The sequence below is a fragment of the Hypanus sabinus genome, chromosome 15 (genome assembly GCF_030144855.1).
Source record: "Hypanus sabinus isolate sHypSab1 chromosome 15, sHypSab1.hap1, whole genome shotgun sequence".
Taxonomy (NCBI): domain Eukaryota; kingdom Metazoa; phylum Chordata; class Chondrichthyes; order Myliobatiformes; family Dasyatidae; genus Hypanus; species Hypanus sabinus.
The window spans coordinates 71,539,862-71,561,686 of NC_082720.1; the positions used below are offsets into that span (position 1 = coordinate 71,539,862).

Genomic DNA, 21,825 nt, shown 5'->3' on the forward strand with positions numbered 1-21,825 from the left:
ATTGGACCGTTGAGTTAATTGACTCTGAAGACTAGTGGTGTCCATTTTATATTTAGTTACTCCTTTCAATCGCTTTGATGGCTTCATTTTCCATTTGAGAGTAATAGTTAATGGCCCTGTTTGGCCTAGCATTTATTGTTTTCCTTTACCTCTAACTCTGTTTGCATTAAGGCCTGTGAACCTTTCAGCCGCTTCAGTGTCACTCTCTCTCGGCATTTGGGCCATATCCAAACACACTACAGTTATGTCTTTCCTTATCTGGATTGTTAGTTTATTTCTAATTACTAGATCTCACTGCTTTCCTGTGGGTTCACATCTGTTGTGATTGCTCACTATCGCGTTGTTAAGCAATTTGTTTTTGTCATCAGGAGGCCATTTTGTATAGTTTCCACATTTCATTTAGGAGTTAGAAGCACTTGTTAGAAATCAAAGGAATTTTAATCAATGGATGAAATCCCTTCCCCTCTAGTTGCCACCTCTTCCTGTACTGTGGTTCATGAGGAAAACTTCACCAGTGAGGTTTTCATCCATGCCTCATCCATGTTTACCCAGAAGGCCACTATGAGAAGAGAATGAGCATGTATGTCGTCTTGGATGATCAGAACAATAAGTCTCTAGCTAAGTCATCTTTTTTCCAATGTCTTTAACATAACCAGTGGTGCCTCACCTTACACATTTAAGATGTGCTGTTATAAACCCACAAGAAAGCAGTGAGATCTAGAAATCAGAAATAACATAACAATCCAAATCAGGAAAGTCAGAACACTCTTTGCCTGCTCTCTGTAAAAGCTGCCACCAACTGAACTATTACCTTACATAAAAAAATTAAACATATTAGAGTCAATGCTCCTGATCAATTGAATAGCACAGTCAAATACTGAAGAGTAAGAAGACATTCTCAACGGTGATGTCGTCCACGGTGGATAAGATATTGATTCTGCATGACATAACATTAAAATGTCGGCAATGGGGAAGAGAAGTCTTGAAACCAGGTCAGTGTGCTTGATAAGTTCATCTAGCTTATGTGGACAGTCTAGCAGATCAGCAGCAAGCACGGTGGTGCCGGAAGCCCGTGCGAGAGCTGAAGCAGGGGGTCATTTGCAGAAAGAGAAATTACTGTTAAAGAGAGACAGGCTGAATTAAACCTGCTTGGAAGCGTCATTAGAGGCACTGCAGCATGAAAAGAAGGCAGGAACAGCTTTAGCTGAGGCCAAAGTTGTCAAGGTGGGCATGGAGTAGCTAGCTGACAGTGACAATGTTAGATTAAACTCACCATATTATTCTGCTAAGAGGACTAAGAAGTATATCTGCTTATGCTTTACCCACCCACCAGCAGAAACTGAAGACTTAGGCCAACCAATCAAGACTGAAAGGAGGGGGGCTCCTCTTCCTTGAGATAACACCCTGTAGCTCAATACCGTTTACACAAACTGGACAGAACAGGATCCACCTCCCTCACGTGCACAAGGCTGCTATGTACCATGCATAACCCAGATGGTGGCATGGCTCAGTCTCATGTTTAGGTGCACCACACCCCCAATGAACCCTATCCTAATCATGATGTGTCAGATCTTGCAGGATTCCAAGCCCTGCTGACGGACAGACTCAACAAAATCGATGATAAGCCAGAAAATTACTGAGCTTGGAAGTCCACATTCTCCAACACCACTGAAAACCTCTAACTCAAGCCTGCTGAAGACCTCAGCCTGCTGGTGAAGTTCTTGGACCCAAGTCTGCTGAGCATGCAAGCAGATTAAGGTCAGTTCATGTTAAACACCCCAGTCCTGCTCAGTTTAGTCTGGCAAAGACCAAAAGAGTGCTACGTATCGACGGAGGAAATGGAGACTGCTCTCTTCAACAAACTCGAATCCTTCCCCAAGATATCTATTTGGAAACCCCAACCTCTGTGAGAGCTAGGAGACCTGCCGTTGATGTTGGGGGCAGCCAAAGCCAACTTGTGTGGCTTGTCTTACCTTGACACTGCATGAGCAATTCACCCCATTTTGGAGAAACTCCCCATTAGTCTACAGGAGAGTGGAACTAGTTACAAATTGGAAAAGGGAGTCAGCTTCCTACCTTTCTCCATCTTTTCCAGTTTCATCTAGGATGAAGCCAAAATGAGGAATGACCCCAGGTTTATCGTGACCACCCCTTCTTAGCACCACTTAAATCAGAGAAACTCGTTAGAGGCCCTGAAATGGTGCACAAAACTGAGATGGCCATTGCTGTCCAAAAGGATGGTTCTAAACATCAAATGATCCTAACAAAGAGTGCCCTCAAGATTGGAAACGAAGATGCAGAGGCTTCAGAGAGAAACCTCTCAAGGAGCTAAGAGCTTTCCTTAAAGAACACTCTACATGTTCTGCTGCTGTTCTTCAACCAGCCACCGGGCGAGGAACTGTAATGTTGTCATCCAATACGTTTGAATGTGACAGCAACAAATACATTACAGCTCTTCATGTTGGCCCACCTCCCTGGTCTGTGAAGAACAGCACAAGTACCTCCTACAGCATGGCAGGGCAGAGGGGGAGATTAACCACCTTCCTCTTTAGTTGCCACCACTTTCTGTACTGAGATCAGTGGGGAAAACTCCACCAGTAAGTCATGCTCAAGCATCTGCCTCATCAATGTTTATCCAGAAGGCTTCGGTGAGAAGAGGATGAGGATGTATGTCGTCTTGAGCAGTAAGTCTCTAGCTAAGTCATCTTTTCTCAATATCTTCCACATTTCCGATTGTGCCTCACCTTACACACTTAAGATGTGAAAGTGTGTCACAGATGGTTGGGCGAAGACCAAGAAGCTTCATTGTCGAATCTGTTGATGAAAAGACTCATTTAGCTCTGCCCACACTGATTGAGTGTGGTGAACTTCTGGACAACAAGAAGGAAATCCCTACTCCAGAAGCAGCGACTCACCACCCTCACCCCAAGTCCCTAGCCAGGAAGATATCATCACTTGACCCAAAGGCTGAGTTCTAGGAAAGGACATTATACACATACACAAGGTACTCAAGCAATGTAATGGGCCTCCAAACTCTTCCTTTGCTCAGAGGTCAGCACTGCAGTGGGTCACATGAGGAGATATCTGCCTAGGGAGTGCACACAAACCTTCAGAACTAGCATTCTAGAAAATGGGCCACCTAGTCTCATGACCTCCTGCCTCAGCAGCATTCATGTCAAGGAGAGCATCGACCAGTCCTGCCAGACTCCCGTCTCTCTGATCTCGACCTCACAACAAAGGGGTTTGTCAAGCAACACAGTAAGCTGGAGTGAATCTGTCTTTGTCCATACAAAGGAAGACTACAAACCATCTCCTTTAGTGGATGACATTACTTTCCTGTGGGTGACGGATAATGTGTTTCATCAAGACAGCTGAAACAGCTGGGTGTTAGACGTTGCCCTCTTGAGGCAGTATCTCTTGTTCCTAAGGCACAGATATTGGAACAGCTGGATCCTTTGTCCTTTGCATCAAGGACGTTGCGGTGTGAGACAGAGAAGAAATAAGAAACAATTTTTATAAACACATAAAAATCACACAATAGCAGTCAGTGTTTGAGATGAAATCCCCGAAGAATCAACAAAGCAATACTTCAGCGACGCTTTTCCTGGTAATGAACTGTACCCATATTAGCAACTTAGTCTATATAGATCGCAGTTAACAAAGCCAGAGTATATGACTATACAACATATTGTAATAAGCAGCTATATAGTTAACCCACATAACCTTTTACATTACTGGCAATCTGAGAACTTATTTGGACTTTTAGTGTTTTTGTAACTGCAGGGATAAAGATTTCATTGTCAACAGTATTACCAGGGCAGAATTCAATTAGTCTATCATTGTGGCCTTGAGAACAGTACCTGCCTTTCTCTCCTAAAATAAAGACACTGTTTAATGAGCGATGGATGCAAATGATGAAGCAAATAATCCAAAGCCCACGGGCTTCTTACAAATCATGGAATAGATTTATTTAATATTACTGCCTTCAGCAAAGATCTTTTCTGGAGCTATCGTAGTCTGAATGAAAGTATCACCTAACCAGTCAATTGAAAATTGTAGAGATTTGTGCTAAAAAAGAGGATATTGTGGTTCATCATGCCTGTGTCATAATTGCATCGTCTGTGTGAAGGTAGAGGCACTGTTCTAATTATTTGATGGTTTTGCTTTATTTAATACATCGATAGTATGGGAGCAATCCATATTCAGTAGCAGCACAGTTGACTGTGACAGCCTCTGAAGTGTCCTAGGAAGGTATTCAGTTGTCTCATAAAACTGAACTACATGTTCTCAGGATAACTAAAAATGAGCAATAGAAGTCGATGATTCTCATATGCTGGGAGGGAGACTACAACAATGTTGATCATATTACATAAACGGTCAATATTGGGGCAATTAACTCGTATCATGACACAGACAACCTCGAAATATATACATTCAATGGCATGATAGATCAGTTTCTGGAATATTGGACATCAAGACTAAGTCAAATTTGAAGTCGAGTTTATTAACTTACGGACAGGTACAATGAAAAATTTACTTGCCACAGCATCGCAGGTATATAACATCAGCTGAACACCATTCACACGAAAAAATATATAAATTGTACGCAAAAAAACTAAATGCATTGTAGTGCTAATCGGTAAATGTGCTGCAATACTAAGGTAGTGACCTGGGTTGTGCAAGTTCATTCAAGCGTTGAATGATTCAAGATGTTCCAGGCTTCTGTAACTCCTGCCTGATGGTAGCTGTGAGAAAGTGGCCTGGGTGGTGGAGATCTTTGATATTAGATGTTGCCCTTTTGAGGCAGCATCTCTTTTAAGTACTACCAGAGGTGGGGAGGAGTGCACCCATAATGCATTGGGCTGAATTCGCTACTCTCTGCGGTTTCTTAAATTCCTGCACAGTTCCAGACCACAATACAACCAGTCAGGATACTTTCAACAATACATCTGTCGAAGGTTGTTAGAATGTTTGGTTGACATGCCAAACTTACTTAACCTTCTAAGAAAGTAAAGACACAGGCATGCCTTCCTTGCAATTGCATGTATGTGCTGGGCCCCAAACAATATATTAAAGCCCAGGAATTTAAAGCTGCTGACTTTCTCCACCGTCGACCCACTGGAATAGACTGGCACATGTTCACTCCCAAGTCTGCTGGAGGAACTCAGCAGGTCAAGCAGCATCTGTTGAAGGAAAGAAATTGTCAACGATTGGATGGAAAGCCTGCATCAGGACTGTTACTCAATTTTAGTTACGCTGACTGAGAAGATGTTGTTGCACTGCCAATCAACCAGTTGTCTTGTCTCATTCCTGTGCTTTCTTATAAGTTTGTGCAGATTTGGCATCTCCTCTAAGGTTTTGATAAACTTCAATAGATGCACAGTGGAGAATACCCTGACTGATTGCTTCATGGCCTGGTATGGAAACACCAATGCCCAAGAACAGAAAAGGCAACAAAAAATAGTGAATACAGTCCATTCTATCATCAGAAATCTCTCTCCACTAATGCGCATAACTACCAGGAGCACTGCCATAAGAAAGCAGCATCCATCATCAAGGACCCCCATCACCCAGGCCATGACTTCTTATTACTGTTGCCATTGGGAAGGAGTTACACACCACCATATTCAGGCACAGTCAATGCCCTTCAACCATCAGGCTCCTGAACCAGTGTGGATAATTTCACTCACCTCAACACTGAATTGGATCCCCAACCTACAGACTCACTTTCAAGGACTCTACAACCCATGTTCTCAGTATTATTTATTTAATATTTATTATTTGTTTTATCTTTGTACTTGCACAGTCTGTTTTCTTTTGCAGGTTGGTTGTTTGTAAGTAGTTGCGCGTGCTTTTTCATCGACTCCATTGTATTTCTTTGTTCTACTGTGAATGTCCGCAAGGAAATGAATTTATATGAAAAAGGCATTTATATGGTGACATATACATATTTAGACAATATGTTTACTTTGTACTTTGTATGCTGACTCATCACTTCCTGTTACTTGGCAAATTTAGATGTGGCATTGGGAGAGGCCACCTCCCCCCCCCCCCCCCGCCCCCACCAGCCTGGTCATAAGTATCAGACGTAGAGCAGGAAGCTAAGAACACAACATTGCTTCCTACTTGTGCACCTATGTTAATAGTCAGCAAGCAGGAGATGTTACCAATCATCATTTCCTGAGATGTGCCCATGTGACATTATTTGAATCCACAATTATTATTCAATTAGTTTTGGTGCTCAATGTGGCATAGTCACTTTACAATGAACTAAGTGAGTTATTTATGTTATTTATACAATAAAAATCAGGAAGTTCAGTCTAGCCCTGTGTTTATTGGGCTCTGAGAAAGCTTTGCTAAATTGGGCCAGTAATGGACAAACAGGGCTGTTGTAAAGTCAGTAAAATGTATGAGACTTGATCTTATTGATGGTCAAGCCTAGGATATTCAGTATTTTTCCATTGGAACAATGAATCTTTGATAAAAATATATAAGGTATTGTATCAAGTTGCTTATGACTTGTTACATAAATATCTAGGGACTTGGATTAATAATCTGCCAATGCAAGTTTGAATCCCACTCCAGTAGTTGGCCAACTAAACAATATACTGGAGGAACGCAGTGGGTTGAGTAGCATTGGTGGGAGGGAAGGAAATGTTGACATAAGCACGAGAAAGTCTGAGATGCTGGAAATCCAAAACAACTCTTACAAAATTCTGCAGGAACTCAGCAGGTCAGGCAGCATCTATGCAAAGGAATAAACTGTCGCTGTTTTGGGTTGAGGCCCTTCATCAGGTCATGACGAAGTGGCTTGGCCCAAAACATCAGCTACTTATTCCACTCCATAGACGCTGCCTGACCTGCTGAGTTTCTCCAGCATTTTGTGCGTGTCACTCTGGATTTCCAGCATCTGCAGAACCTCATGTGTTACAGACTTCACCCAGGTGGACGAGTTGTTTTTGGCCTCGTCATCAGAGTCAGCTATGACAGAGTCACAACCAATTGTGAAACTTTGCGAAGTCCTCTCTTCACTTCAGTAACATCTGCAGTATGTTACAACGGTGGGTGCAGGCTAGAATTCAAACCCATCCATTGATGTTTAAGTTTCTTCCGTCACCATTTTACCCAGGTAGCAGCTCTGTTAGGAGTCCTCAGCTTTCAGACCTTTCCATAATATCATGGGTTAGGAGATGTTTGCTGATGACCATTTAACATTTCCCCAGTGTATGATTTAAGTACAAACAAGATTCAATTACCACGGAATAGTTAAAATAACTTATACTTATGCTTATGAGGGAAATGTCATGATTGGTGTCCCCTCCTTGCTAACGTTTTTAGCATGCAGCCACTTAACTGTAGAACATCTTTTCATATTTGCATCAACTTCAATGCCATTTAACAGATTGCTGTTTATATAAGCAATGTCACACTAAAGATGCAGAATCTTTCATGCTACAAGCAGCACTATGGGCCTGTCAATCAGTCTATTTAAACCTTATCCTGAGCTACGTTCTCCACAGACACTCTGTGCTATGCTGTCATCGACAGATGTATGACTCTCAGAATAAATGGATTAGTTTCTCTTCACAGGAATACAGTAGGTGACAGGAGATAGATAGGCAAGAACATATTATACCTTGTGTACAGACATGCCTAGTGTCACTTTATAGACATAAATACAATCTATTTATCTATCTATCTGTCTATCTATCTATATCTATATATACTATCTTATATATTTATATTTATTGTGTTTTTTATTATTGCATTCTGTATCTTATTGAGTTTATTTTTAAAAGTGCTGCATCAGATCTGGAGTAACAGTTATTTTGTACTGGAAATGATATCAAATGATCTTGATTCTTTAAAGGAAAATTGTTAGAGAATGTTTGGAAAAAATAAACTGATCTTCTCATTACAGTGTTTTTTTTTGTGTGCTTTGCTGGCCGAATTCAGCCATTACACGACATCTTTGAAAAATATTTCTTAAATAACAGTTTCACGGCCAGCATTTCAGCAATAACTTCAGAAATTCGGCTTTTTTTTTGAGCTCTTAAGTAATGGACTTTCTTTAGACGTGAAGATATTCTGATGCCCTAAAGCTTTCAAATGTTCTTCTAGTGCGTGACAGGTTATAATGGGTGTTAAATGACAACACCATTTGGCGAAGTGCTGCCAGAAACCAAACTATTTTAACCCTTTAGTATTTGGGGTGGAAAATACACTATGATGCAGCTGTGCTTCAGTGAGAAATACTTTTGATTCCAAAACAGACATTGTTGGTTTTAAGACTCATTCCAGAACTCTGAGCACAATTCTAAGCCGACTCTCCGATGCAGTGCCACAGTATTGCCGCACTGTTGGAGATGCTGTCTTTCAATTACAACATTAATCTGAGATCCTGACCGTTCCTTCAGATGTACATAGATGAAGCAGTATGGTAGCGTGACAGCTAGTGTAACACTTTAGTGCATCAGCTGTAATATCAGGGTTCAATTCCCGCTGCTGTGTGTAAGTAGTTTGACCATTCTTCCCATGACCGCTTCGGTTTCCTTGCACATTCCAAATATGTACGAGTTAGGGTTGTGGCCATGCTCTTTTGGGGTCGGTAGCAGGATCAGTGTTGGTCGTTGATGTAAAACAACACATTTCATTTTATGTTTTAATGTTTCAATGTAACTGTGACAAATAAAGCTAATCTTTCTTGAGTTAAAAGTTCAAACACATACAAGTGGCCCCCATTTTCGAACGTTTGCTTTACGACACCTCGCTGTACGAAAGACCTACATTAGTTACCTGTTTTTGCCAACAGAAGGTGTTTTCACTGTTATGAAAAAAGGCAGTGTGCGCCCCGAGCAGCCAAGCTCCTCCCCCGGAACTGCATTCTAGCCGCCATTGCTTAAACACATGCCTATGAACACCTGTGCTTTATGTTGATTTATTTTGTGCATCCGTTAGCAAGATGAGTTCTAAGGTATCGGAAAAGCCTAAAAGAACTCATAAGAGTGTTACACTTAGCATAAAACTGGACATAATTAAGCGCTTCGATCGTGGTGAACGAAGTAAGTGAGTTTGGCTAAGGAGGCTGGGTTTGTGGAAGTTGGCGAAGATGATGTTGAAGAGGTTTTGGCATCCCATGACCAAGAACTGACAGATGAAGAGCTGATGCAATTGCAAGAGGAAAGGATAACAATCGAAACCGAACGCAGTAGCAAACGGCCCGAAATTGAAGTCATTCAGGAACTGAACATGAAGCAATTGTGTGAGATTTTCGCTGCAGTTGACAACGCTGCAATGATTGCAGAAAAGTATGACTTTAATTTTGAAAGGGTATGTAGGTTTAGGGCATATTTGCAGGATGGTTTGAGTGCTTACAAAGAACTGTATGATAGAAAAATGCGCTAGGCTAAGCAGTCAAGCATACCGTCGTTTTTCAAGCCTTCCACATCAGCCACAGCAGACGACGAAACCCAACCTTCGACATCGAGGCAGGAAAACATAGGAGAAGGTGACCTGCCTGCCCTGATGGAAACAGACGACGATGAGATGACCCCCCCAGTCTCCTCTACCTCCCACCACCCCAACCTCCGACGACTCAGCCTAACACACCACCATCAGTGTGCTCGCTGTCTTCCCAATTCCGGTAATTATAGACCTGTCAATTATAGCCTAGCAATTATAGACCTGTCAGTTTGACATCAGTGGTGGGTAAATTAATGGAAAGTATTCTTAGAGATAGTATTAATAATTATCTGAATAGACAGGATCTGATTAGGAGTAGCCAGCATGGATTTGTGCATGGAAGGTCATATTTGACAAACCTTATTGAATTTTTTGAAGAAGTTACGAGGAATGTTGACAAGGGTAAGGCAGTGGATGTAGGCTATATGGACTTCAGCAAAGCCTTTGACAAAGTTCCACATGGAAGGTTAGTTAAGAAGGTTCAGTCATTAGGTATTAATGCTGGAGTAATAAAATGGATTCAACAGTGGCTAGATGGAAGATGCCAGAGAGTAGTGGTGGATAATTGTTTATCGGGATGGAGGCCGGTGACTAGCGGGGTGCCTCAGGGATCTGTTTTGGGCCCAATGTTGTTTGTAATATACATAAATGATCTGGATGATGGGGTGGTAAATTGGATTAGTAAGTATGCCGATGATACTAAGGTAGGAGGTGTTGTGGATAATGAGGTGGGTTTTCAAAGCTTACAGGGAGATTTATGCCGGTTAGAAGAATGGGCTGAACGTTGGCAGATGGAGTTTAATGCTGAGAAGTGTGAGGTTCTACATTTTGGCAGGAATAATCCAAATAGAACATACAGGGTAAATGGTAGGGAATTGAGGAATGCAGAGGAACAGAGAGATCTAGGAATAACAGTGCATAGTTCCCTGAAGGTGGAGTCTCATGGAGATAGGGTGGTGAAGAAGGCTTTTGGAATGCTGGCCTTTATAAATCAAAGCATTAAGTACAGAAGTTAGGATGTAATGTTAAAATTGTACAAGGCATTGGTAAGGCCAAATTTGGAATACTGTGTACAGTTCTGGTCACCGAATTATAGGAAAGATGTCAATAAATTAGAGAGAGTGCAGAGACGATTTACTAGGATGTTACCTGGGTTTCAGCACTTAAGTTACAGGGAAAGGTTGAACAAGTTAGGTCTCTATTCACTGGAGCATAGAAGGTTGAGGGTGGATTTGATCGAGGTATTTAAAATTTTGAGAGGGATAGATAGAGTTGACGTGAATAGGCTGTTTCCATTGAGAGTAGGGGAGATTCAAACGAGAGGACATGATTTGAGAGTTAGGGGGCAGAAGTGTAAGGGAAACACGAGGGGGTATTTCTTTACTCAGAGAGTGATAGCTGTGTGAAATGAGCTTCCTGTAGAAGTAGTAGAGGCCAGTTCAGTTGTGTCATTTAAGGTAAAATTGGATAGGTATATGGACAGGAAAGGAGTGGAGGGTTATGGACTGAGTGCGGGTAGGTGGGACTAGGTGAGATTAAGAGTTCGGCATGGACTAGGAGGGCCGAGATGGCCTGTTTCTGTGCTGTGATTGTTATATGGTAAGTGAAACTACACTGTACATACGTTATTACTACTTTATATAGGCTGTATATTTTTATGTGTTATTTGGTATGATTTGGCAGCTTCATAGCTTAAAGGTTACTGGCGAGAGTGCTTGCACTTGCACAGAGTGTTTCTACCGAGGGCTCTTCGCTTGCGTGAGATTTTCGCTATGGTGGACAGTGCTGCAATGATTGCAGAAAAGTATTTCTACTTTATATAGGCTGTGTATTTATCATATCATTCCTGCTTTTACTATATGTTACTGTTATTTTAGGTTTGATGCATTACTTGGCATGATTTGGTAGGTTAATTTTTTGGGTCTGTGAACACTTACAAATGTTCCCCATATAAATAAATGGTAATTGCTTCTTCACTTTACGACATTCTGGCTTACGAACTATTTCTTAGGAAAGCTGTACCTTCGAATAGCGGAGGAAACCTGTAAATGTAAAGAGCAGTTCTTGCTGAAGTTCTCTTTCAGAGATTTCTCCCTGAAGTCCTTGCTAATGTTTACTTTTAAGCAATATCACTGAATCACTATCTCGCCACTATAACCTTGTTATCTTTAGGAGTGTGTTGTGCAGAACTTGCTGCTCGATTTCCTGCATTGCTTATAAACATACTACAGAAGGTGTAAAGCAATTTGAGATCCTTGTAGTTAATGGCAAAATATAAGGGTTTTTTGCATTATTAACTTTCAAAATAGTTTATTCAACAGACTTCTGTCAACGGCGGTTTATGCTGATTGTAGGTGAATTTAAAAAAAGAGACAGTTTTTTCATGGTTTTCAAATGTCATTCAGAGTAGAACTGAATCGTGATTACCATCTAGACACAATGCTTATTCAGTTATTTGTGACCCTAGTCACGGTGGCAGGGGAAATCAGACTGAAAGGAAATTCTCAGGGTCTTTGAACTATAAGATCAGTCACAACGATGGGCAACAAAGATGTTGTTTCCAGAATACTTGTGAATTTTGGGCTGCTGATCATGAAAATCACCATGAACTTTCCACATCAAGTACCATTTTCTTTAAAAAAAATCGACTATTTGTTACTCAGTTGAAGATGCCATGATGCTCGAGCCAGGAATGGAAAATTGACACAGATACTGATACAGGTTTTGGAAGCTTTATGTCAGTTGAGCCTCATCTGATAACTCAGTCTGAGTTAAATGACCTGGTCAGAGACTTGGGTTTATCAAAAACAAAAGCAGAATTACTGGGTTCGAGGCTACAAGGATGGAGGCTGCTGGCACCGGGCACAACATTAACATGAAGGATTTCAAAATTTGAGACAGATGTTTCCCAGAATAACTCATGCCAAGATCAAGGATGGCATTTTTGTTGGTCCACAAATCAAAACAGGTTATCAATGATAGGCAACTCCAGGAGCTTCTAGTGGGACCAGAGAAAATCGCTTAAGGATGTTGTTGAAAACGTTTTGCAACTATAGAGCACCAAACTTTGTGCAGCTGGTTGACAATATGCTTCAAGCCTACAGAACCATGAAATGCAACATGTCACTAAAGATTCATTTTCTACATTCCCATTTAGACATGATTCCTGTAAATCTTGGTGCTGTCAATGATGAGCATGGTGGAAGGTTTCTCCAGGACATTGCGGTCATAGAGAAACAGTATCAGGGCAACTGGAATCCATCAATGCTGGCTGATTATTGTTGGACACTTAAGTGAGAAGCCTCAGGCACTGAGTACAAATGAAAATCATCAACAAAACAGTTTTAGCTTAGTTGAACTATTGTAAAGCGTCGGCATCATTATGCAATTAAACACATTATATTCAACAAAAAATAATTTCTTGCTTCTTTTAATTCCTCCATGAGACAGGTAGTCTGAAATTTGTGTACAGCTTCCGGCGGTCTTAACACAACCACAAAAAATTTCCGAGGAAGCATCATTTCTGAAAAACTTTGCTGTCCAGTGTAATCAGTGTTTCAGATTACTTTTTAACAGCTTCTTCATGAGGAGCTTCAATGCTTTTAAAACCCAGCTGTGCAGCATTCGTTTATTAGACTGGTGATGCCCGGTCTCTACAAAAGAGTGGACGTTTCATTGGGCACCAAATATGGTCCAGAATTGTACCTTTAGATATCTGCATCTGCAGCTGGGTAGGAGAAAGTGGCTGAGGAATAGGGCTAAAACCTCTAAAGCCAAACCTCTTGGAAAGTTTAAGCTCTTATGGTACCCAGAACAGAGATGCAAGGATTCAGCCAGTTCTAAACAAATGTGGATTGTGTAATATATTAAGTGATATTGAAGAGTTTTTTATTCAATTACTGGTAGAGATCAAAGGAAGTAGCAAACTGACTAGAACAGCTATAGAAAGGGAGGTCACAGGGTTAGAGTTAGAAGCTGATTGACTGTAGCTGCAAGTAGATCTCAAAAACTTGAGTTTCTGTTCAAATACTGCACTTCCAAATTAATGTAAAATCTATTTTGGAAATGCCCTGTAAGAATACTATTCTAAGATCACCTACGTCTTCAATGTAAGAGATTGTGGTGTGGGATTTGGCTCTGAAAAATAAAACTTGCTTTCACTCTTGTGGTATGTGCTGAAGGCTGACAGAATGGTAAGATGATATAAAGTGGCAATGCGGTGAGGCGTTTACGCCGTTCTGTCAGCTAACTCTTTCACTCGGCCTGTCAATCAATGCCTGAGCATTGAGCTATAAATCAGAATCCCCTTTTCTCAATCAGACATTATCTGTCAAAGCAGTGAGCGCTGCAGAAGTCGTGACTGGAGAATGTCAGAGAAGTGGAGACAGCTGTCCCGGCAGGCATATGCCATGACAGCTGGTAGAATTGGTCACAGTGACTAGCCTGGACATGCAGTGCATTAGATCCATGCACAAGTCTAATTTTGCAATGTGACCTGACCTGTGATCTTATTTCATTCAGCACTGAGTTCCGCAGCAGGAACTCTTTGGGTTCGATGCAATGGTTTGTCGGAATATTTCTGCTCGAGTTACAGGTGGCTCTACTCAGCACAGGGATGCATGCAGATGTCTTTACAGTACTAATACTGGGGTTAGCTCTCTGCTGGAAGACTTTGCTTACACATTTCTTTCCATCTACCACTTCCATGTCAACCATCTCTATGCTTTTGATTGGTGGATGGAGCAGGGTCGTTTCAGCTTATCATTTTACAAGAGTTTAGTAAAGAGATTACAGGCAATGCACCCATCTTGTAGTTCCTGTTTATTCCTGTGTATCTGTGTACATTTAGCGAACATAAAGGTTGCTGTTGTTCCTCTCCTCACCTTGTGGCACTTCAGGTGGCAACCTTGCCGTTTCTTTAGCGTTGGTCTGTTTTTCTACGAGGTCAAGTTGCTGGCTCGATGCTCAAGCCAGCACGGATGGAAAGCGTGCAAGGAGCTGGCCGGATTCGAACCAGGGACCTGGTGAGGATACCACGACACCACTCAAAGTAAGATAGCGTGCACAGCTCATACATTCAACAGGATTGGTAACTACTTCCGCTATATTGTGTCAGATAAAGGCCGCTCACTGCAAAATTCAGCAGAAGGAATTCAGAATTTCTACGAATCTCTTGTTTATCATAATAAAGGATACACACACTCTCCTTCTATGGACTTGCTCAATATTCAGCAGAATAAAAATTGCATATTATTCCAATAGTCACAGTTTACTGCATGCCTGTTTATTCCAAGACTGTATGTTGTCTGGTTGTAGGAAGGATAATTTCAACCGTGTCTGTCAGAAGGAAAATGAACCGGGTGGTGAATTAAAATAGCCCGTCAGGCTCGTCTGCTAAGCTATTGATCCTCCTTCACAGTCTTCCATTTTTAACTAGAGGGTGAAGAATCACTGCTGGATTCTTTGTCACAAACGCAAGTTGTTTCCATTGACGATGTTGAGAGCCAGTCATTTGTTTAACGAGTGGCTGGAGCAGTGAACCCATTTTAGGGAACTGACAGATTGGATGTCAATTACTCAGAGAGAGTGATAGATGTAACTGTGGACAGTTTGGACAAAAACATTTATGCATAGGAGGTATTGACAATGCAAGAAAAAAATTAGTTTTAGTACATACAGCATAGTATGGGTCCTTCGGCCCACATCCTTTTAGCCTCCTCCTCAATGAATCTGATTCAGAAGGATAAGGTGGGGGGGAATCTCATTGAAACCTTTTGAATGTTGAAAGAACTAGACAGAGTAGAAGTGGAAAGGATGTTTTCCATGGTGGGGGAGTCAAGGACAAGAGGGCACAGTCTCAGGATAGGGAGATGTCCATTTAAAACAGAATGCAGAGGGAGAAATTTCTTTAGTCAAAGGGCGGTGAATTTGCGGAATTTGTTACCACAGGCAGCTGTGGAGGCCAGGTCCTTGGGTGCATTTAAGGTGGAGATTGACGGGTTCTTGGTTGGACATGGCATCAAAGTTCAAGGAGTGGGGCTGAGGAGGGGAAAAAAGGAGGGGTCCTGATTGAATGACAGAGCAGACTTGATGGGCCAAGTGGCTTAATTCTGGCCCTGTGTCTTGTGGTCTTGTGAGCCTTCTCTCTCACACAGCTCATATCCCTCAATTTTCTTTCATCCATATGTTTATCTAAGAGTCTCTTAAATAGACGCCGCAGTGGCTCGATGCTTTTACAGCTTGAGACGTTTGGAGTTTGGAGTTCAAACATGGCGTCCTCTGTAGGTCCTCCCTGTGGGTTTTCCCTCGGATGCTCCAGTTTCCTCCCATAGTCCAAACCAGGCAGGCTGATCAGTCATTGTAAATTTTCCCGTGATTAGGTTAGGGTTAAATCAGGGTTCTTGGATGCACTGGGCAGCACAGCCCAAAGGGCTGGAGGTCCTATTCCTCGATGTATCTCCAAATAAATTAAATAAATAAATGTCCCTAATATACAGACAGACAGACATACTTTATTGATCCCGAGGGAAATTGGGTTTCGTTACAGTCGCACCAACCAAGAATAGTGTAGAAATATAGATGTGTGAAACCATTGATAATCAAATAATAAAAGGTAATATACAGTATGTCTTTACCAACACTCCTGGAAGTGCATTCCAGGCCTTTCCCACTCTGTTAAACAATGTTTCGGGCCAGAACTCTTCATCAGCACTGGAAAGGAAGGGACAAGAAGTCAGAATAAGAAGAAATGGGAGGGGAAGGAGTACAAGCTGGCAGGTTATGATTGAAACTAGGTGAGGGGGGAGAATGTCTGGATGGGGAAGGGGGCTAGATTGAGAAGCTGGTAAGTGATAGGTGGAAGAAGTAAAGGGCTGAAGAAGAGGGGAGCTAACAGCAGAGAACATTGCACCATGGAAGAAAGGGGAGGAGAAGAAATTATGTGAAGTTAAAGACATCATTGTTGATACCCATCCAGACGGAATATGACATGTTGCCCCTCCAGCTTGAGTGTGGCCTCGTTTTGCAGTAGGGAGGTCTTCGACCAGCATGTGATTATCAAAACATAAACATCAGCTGGATCTTATCTTTATTAAATAATTTTAAAAATCCTTTAAATAACCTTTGCAGAACTACTCACAATTTAGTATCCGGTAGCCAGCTTCCTAGTAACTCAAAGAAAAATTCTAAACCTTCTGAAACACTACTGTTAACCCAATGGCTAAAAGAGTCATGGTAGTATTTAGAAAATCTTCAAATTCTCACAAACAAGTCTATCTGCCACAGTGATTGGTTTGATCGGAGTGTGATTGAGTTTATTGCAGGGCCAGCCATGAGCACAATGATTTTTAAACTGTGATGGAAATTTAGTTTCCTTTGAACGCAATTTGCATTTAAAATTCCTCAGTCTTCCTTGCAGGTTCAAGAACAGTTACTACCCCTTAATCACCTGTCTGTTGAATAAAAGGAGATAATTATACTCCCTTTCCCTATCACTGTAATGTTCCTACAACCAATGATCTCACTTTAAGAACTCTTTATCTCACTATCTCATGCTCTGGTTGTTTATTGCTATTGATTTATCTGCATTTGCACAGTTTGTTGTCTTCTGCACTCTGGTTGATCTTTCATTACTATTCTGTGGATTTGCTGAGTATACCCACAAGAAAATAATCTCAGGGTTGTATATGGTGACATGTATGTTCTTTGAAAAAGGCTCTAGTGCTTTCCCAGCATATATGACGAATAAACATTTCTTGGGCTTCCAGCCGGGTACAGATATTGATTATAAGCGGCGTTTCGATGGCAATCTCTGCCGTCTTCTTGAAGAAGATGGCAGAGTTTGACATCGAAACATTGGTTATAATTGACATTTAAAAAGGAAAAGTTTATTTGTATGTGTACTTTGATAATAAAATTTATTGAGTTAATTTTGGTTTGAACAGTCTGGTCAACCAAGCAGAAACTGGATATTCGCATTTGTGCTTAGCGATGACTGTATTTGTTTGCTGCTTATTCACTGTAGATAGTGATGCTTGCTGTGTAATTAAAGGGCATACCCTATAATATTCAGTGACATTGTACAGAAACAACATAATTAACAGAATGATATACTAATTACATTACAGCATACCAAAGGAAAGCTCTTATTTCAGCAAGCACTGGAATATTAATATTTCCCGCAGCTTCACTTAGGCTGTCCCACAATACCACAAACACTCTTTGGGGAAGCCTGTTAAAGGCCAGTGTCCAACCATTTAGCCCTCTGCAGTGACTTTAAAATTAAGAGCAACTTTTTCTGCCTCTCCGCCATGGAAGATTAAGTCCACAAGTCATGCAGCTTCCACCAAATTTCCAGCAACTTTATAAAGATATGATTAATATTAGGGGCCATCATCTTTTAGGTAATTCAAGGAAAGTACAAGGGTATATTCTTTACACAGAGAGTGGTGGGTTTGTAGAACATTCTGCCAGGGATGGTGGTTGAAGCAGATACATTAGGGGCATTTAAGAAACTCTTAGATGGGCAAATAGATGATAGGAAAATGGAGGGCTGTGAAAGGTTGATACAACCTTGTGGGCCAAAGGGCCTACACATTATCCTGGGCCCAAAGGACCTGTAACTGTGCTGTAGTGTTGTTTTGTTCTATTATTGTGGTAGTTTGACTGTGGCTTATGGGGGATTGCTAGTCAGAGAGTTCTTGAAATTAACTTTGTTATAAAGCAAAAATTTGGGGTACATTACCACTCAGTGTCTTGAGATGACCTGCCATGCTTCTGTTAATCTGGGATTAGATCATAAGAACAATACAAATAAGAACAGAATCTGGTCCTTCGAGTTTGCCCCATCCTCCATTAAGATTATGGTCATTGCCCTATCTCATCCTCACTGTGTGGCTCCATCTTTATTTCCCTTGATTCTCTGAATTTCCAGAATTCCATTGATTTATGTATCGAACAAACATAATCATTGAACTTCCACAACCCGTCAGGGTAAAAATGTTCTAAAGGGAATTTCTCCTCACCTCAGTCGTGAGCATCAATTCTGAAACTCTGACCTTTGGTCCAATACTTCTCCGCCAAGCAATATATCTCTCCTACAGTTAGCCTGTCAGGTCATTAAGAAATTTTATGTGCCTCAGAGAGATTTTCTCTCATTCTTCTACAGTAGAGAATAGAGTCCCGGTCTGCTCAGTCTCCTTGTGCAGCAAACCTATCATCTCTGAACGTAGTATGGTGAACCTTTGCTGCAATCCCTCACAGGAGGACACCACTTCAGAAGTGAGACTTCAAGTGTGATTTCTCCCAAGCCCCATCGATTGAAATTCTTTCAGAATAATAATAATAATAATAATAATAATAATGGTGTTCAATATGTAGAATTCATTGCCACAGATGTTTGTGGAGGCCAAATTATTGGGCATATTTAAAGTGGAGGTTGGCAGGTTCTTGATTACTAAAGGTGTCAAAGGTTAGGGGGAAGGTATGGGGTTGAGAGGGAACCTAAATCAGCCATGATGGAATGGTGGAGCAGACTAGATGGATCAAATCATTCAATTCTAAATCTGTTTTATGGTTTTACGGTGCCAAAGTAATAACTAACAAAATATTTACCTTCCTAATTCCTTGCTGTACCTGCATGTTGCCCTCAATGAATTGTGCCCATACAATTCTATGTCATTTCAATATTAATACTCTACTTTTCTGTTATAAACAAACAGATTTTTCCACATTATCTTCAATCTGCCATCATTCTCCCCCTCATTCATTTTGAGCCAAAGCCATGCTACAACCTCCTTTGTTTTCTCAAACCTCCCTGGAATGATGTTGTCAGCCGAACTGGCCTGATATAATTTGAGAAAAGCTAGCTCAAATACCAAGCCCCAGTTCCTGTGGTACCTTATCCTGCCAAGCTGAGGATGACCCTTTTATTCCCCTTTTAGTTTCTATCCAATAACCAATCCTCAATTGTATTACCACCATTCCATGCCCTCTAACTTTGTTGACCAAATTCCTCATCCAATACCTTTGAAAACTCAAAATACACCATCTTCACTGTGTCATACCTGTCTATTCCACGAGCAACAAAGGGCGGGTTGGTTGCATAGCAGGTATAAGGTCGAGGCTCAACTTCTGCCGCTGTCTGTAAACAGTTTATATGGTCTCCCTGTGCCAGCATGGCTTTTGTCTGTGTGCTCCAGTTTCCTCTTCCATTCTAAAGAATTTTCAGTTGAGGTTAGTAAGTTGTGGGCATGCTATGTTGCCACTGACAGTGTGGTAACACCTGTGAGCTGTCCTCAAGCACATCCTCGGACTGTGTTTTCTTTGACGCAAATGATGTATTTCACTGGGTGTTTCGCTATTTTGATATCCATGTGACAAATAAAGCTAATTCCATCTTAACTCTTCAACCGTTAAAAAAAATTCCAGCAGCTTAGTCAAACGTAATTTTCCTTTCATAAATCCATGTGGGTCTGCTTGAAAATATTATTCATTTCTATATGAACAACGCACACAAAATGCTGGTGGAACACAGAGGCCAGGCAGTATCTATAAGGAGAAGCACTTATGGATGTTATAGTATGGCTGAGACCCTCGGCCCGAAACGTCAACAGTGCTTCTCCCTATTGATGCTGCCTGGCCTGCTGTGTTCCACCAGCATTTTGTGTGTGTTGTTTGAATTTCGAGCATCTGCAGATTTCCTCGTGTTTGTTCATTTCTATATGTTCTTATTAGGTACGTGGGTTATGACCAAAGACAAAATACTAGAGTCACTTAGTACTTTAGTGCTAGGGTGTTTATTAGGTGCATCAAAAATCAAAGTTAAAAAAATTAGTGATAATTAGTGAAAAGAAAAATGATGTCTACAAGAAAACACAATAATAGCTCTGGATTATTCTGATCCAGTGTGAGCTCCTGGCAGCCCCGATCTCTTTGAAGGTGATGAGCTCCTTTTATTAGGCACTAGGACAGGCATGGGCAAACTACGGCCCGCAGGCCATATGCGGCCCGTTAAGCTTTTTAATCCTGCCCGCAGAACTTGATGAAATTATATTAATAAACCTTGTTAACGTGTTTTCCCTGCAATTCTGGCATTTTCCCAATAGATGACGCACCCTATATACATTGACCTTTGTTGAGGTGCAGCGTATTACTCCACATTTGCGCTTTACTCTTTGTTCGGCTCGACCTATTTGTGTGAACAGGCGTTCAGCGTCATGAACATCAACAAAGCCAGCCACAGATCCAAGTTAACTGACCAACACCTCAGATCCATCCTGAGAATCGCCACAACAAAACTAAATCCAGACTTTGATGCGCTGGCTAAAAAGGGAGACCAACAACACTGTTCCCACTGAAATTAAAAATAAGTTTCTTCGTTGTGTTATGTAAAAAATGCATTTGAAAATATTTTTTTCAATAAGCCTTACATGTTACATGTCATTTCTGTTAAGTGATGGACATGAGTAGTGCGCAGGTGCACGTACGTTCTCAAAATAAAAAATGCGCTCCAGATCAAATAACGCGCTCCGCATACTGGCGCGTTGTCACTGTTTTGTCTTTGTGCTGGTCGTTGTTGAGTTTTGGCACAGGGGACAATTGAATAAGAAGGAGCAGGACAAGTAGACCTGCATCTCCTACCGTTTTTGAAATAAAGACAGTCAGGACGAGAGTGATGCTGATAATATCTTGAAGGATAACAGAATTTTCAGTGCTTTAAAATAATAACTGTTAATATTTAAAAAAGCTGTATTTTATTCATTTAATTTTCAGTGTTTTAAAAGTCATTTCAATAAATAGCTAAATACCATGGGACTTCAAAGACAGATATTTTGTTGAAATGCATTTGTTCATTTTCAATTGAAATTAAAGCACATGTTTTCTACATATCCCATGATATTTTATTTTCTCTTATGAGGTGTATTACCAAAACACTCCGTCCATCTGCTCCTGGTCCGGCCCCCCTGTCAAATTTTAGAACCCTTTGTGGCCCACAAGTCAAAAAGTTTGCCCACCCCTGCACTAGGACATATCCTTAGTTACCTACAAAGCTAACTTAAGCAACACACACAATGTTTTTGTGTGTGTTAACTTAAAGCTGCACATAAATAAGAATATACTGCACCCCACAGTGTAGTTACAATCATATTACACAATAAACAGAAGGATCTACTGACATAAGGTATGCAAACAACATTTACATGTCCCCATTACTAAAGAAGTTGAATTATTCCGCCAAGTATGGCGCGATAAGCACCATAAAGCTCTCAGAATGAGGGTTTTCATTCCAGAACTAATGAGATGACCTTCCTCCACCATCAACGCTGCCCTCAACCGCATCCCTTCCATTTCACGAATGTCTGC

The 21,825-nt window shown here is 41.1% G+C and overlaps 1 protein-coding gene across 1 annotated transcript in view; it reads left to right on the plus strand.

Annotated features, from left to right (window-relative positions):
* LOC132405186 (E3 ubiquitin-protein ligase SH3RF1-like) overlaps positions 1 to 21,825 on the plus strand; it is an 87,418-nt gene that overhangs the window by 26,739 nt on the left and 38,854 nt on the right. Inside the window, exon 4 of the mRNA XM_059989881.1 lies at positions 4,821 to 4,831. Coding sequence (XP_059845864.1) covers positions 4,821 to 4,831 — 11 coding nt within the window. The remainder of the gene's footprint in view (positions 1 to 4,820; positions 4,832 to 21,825) is intronic.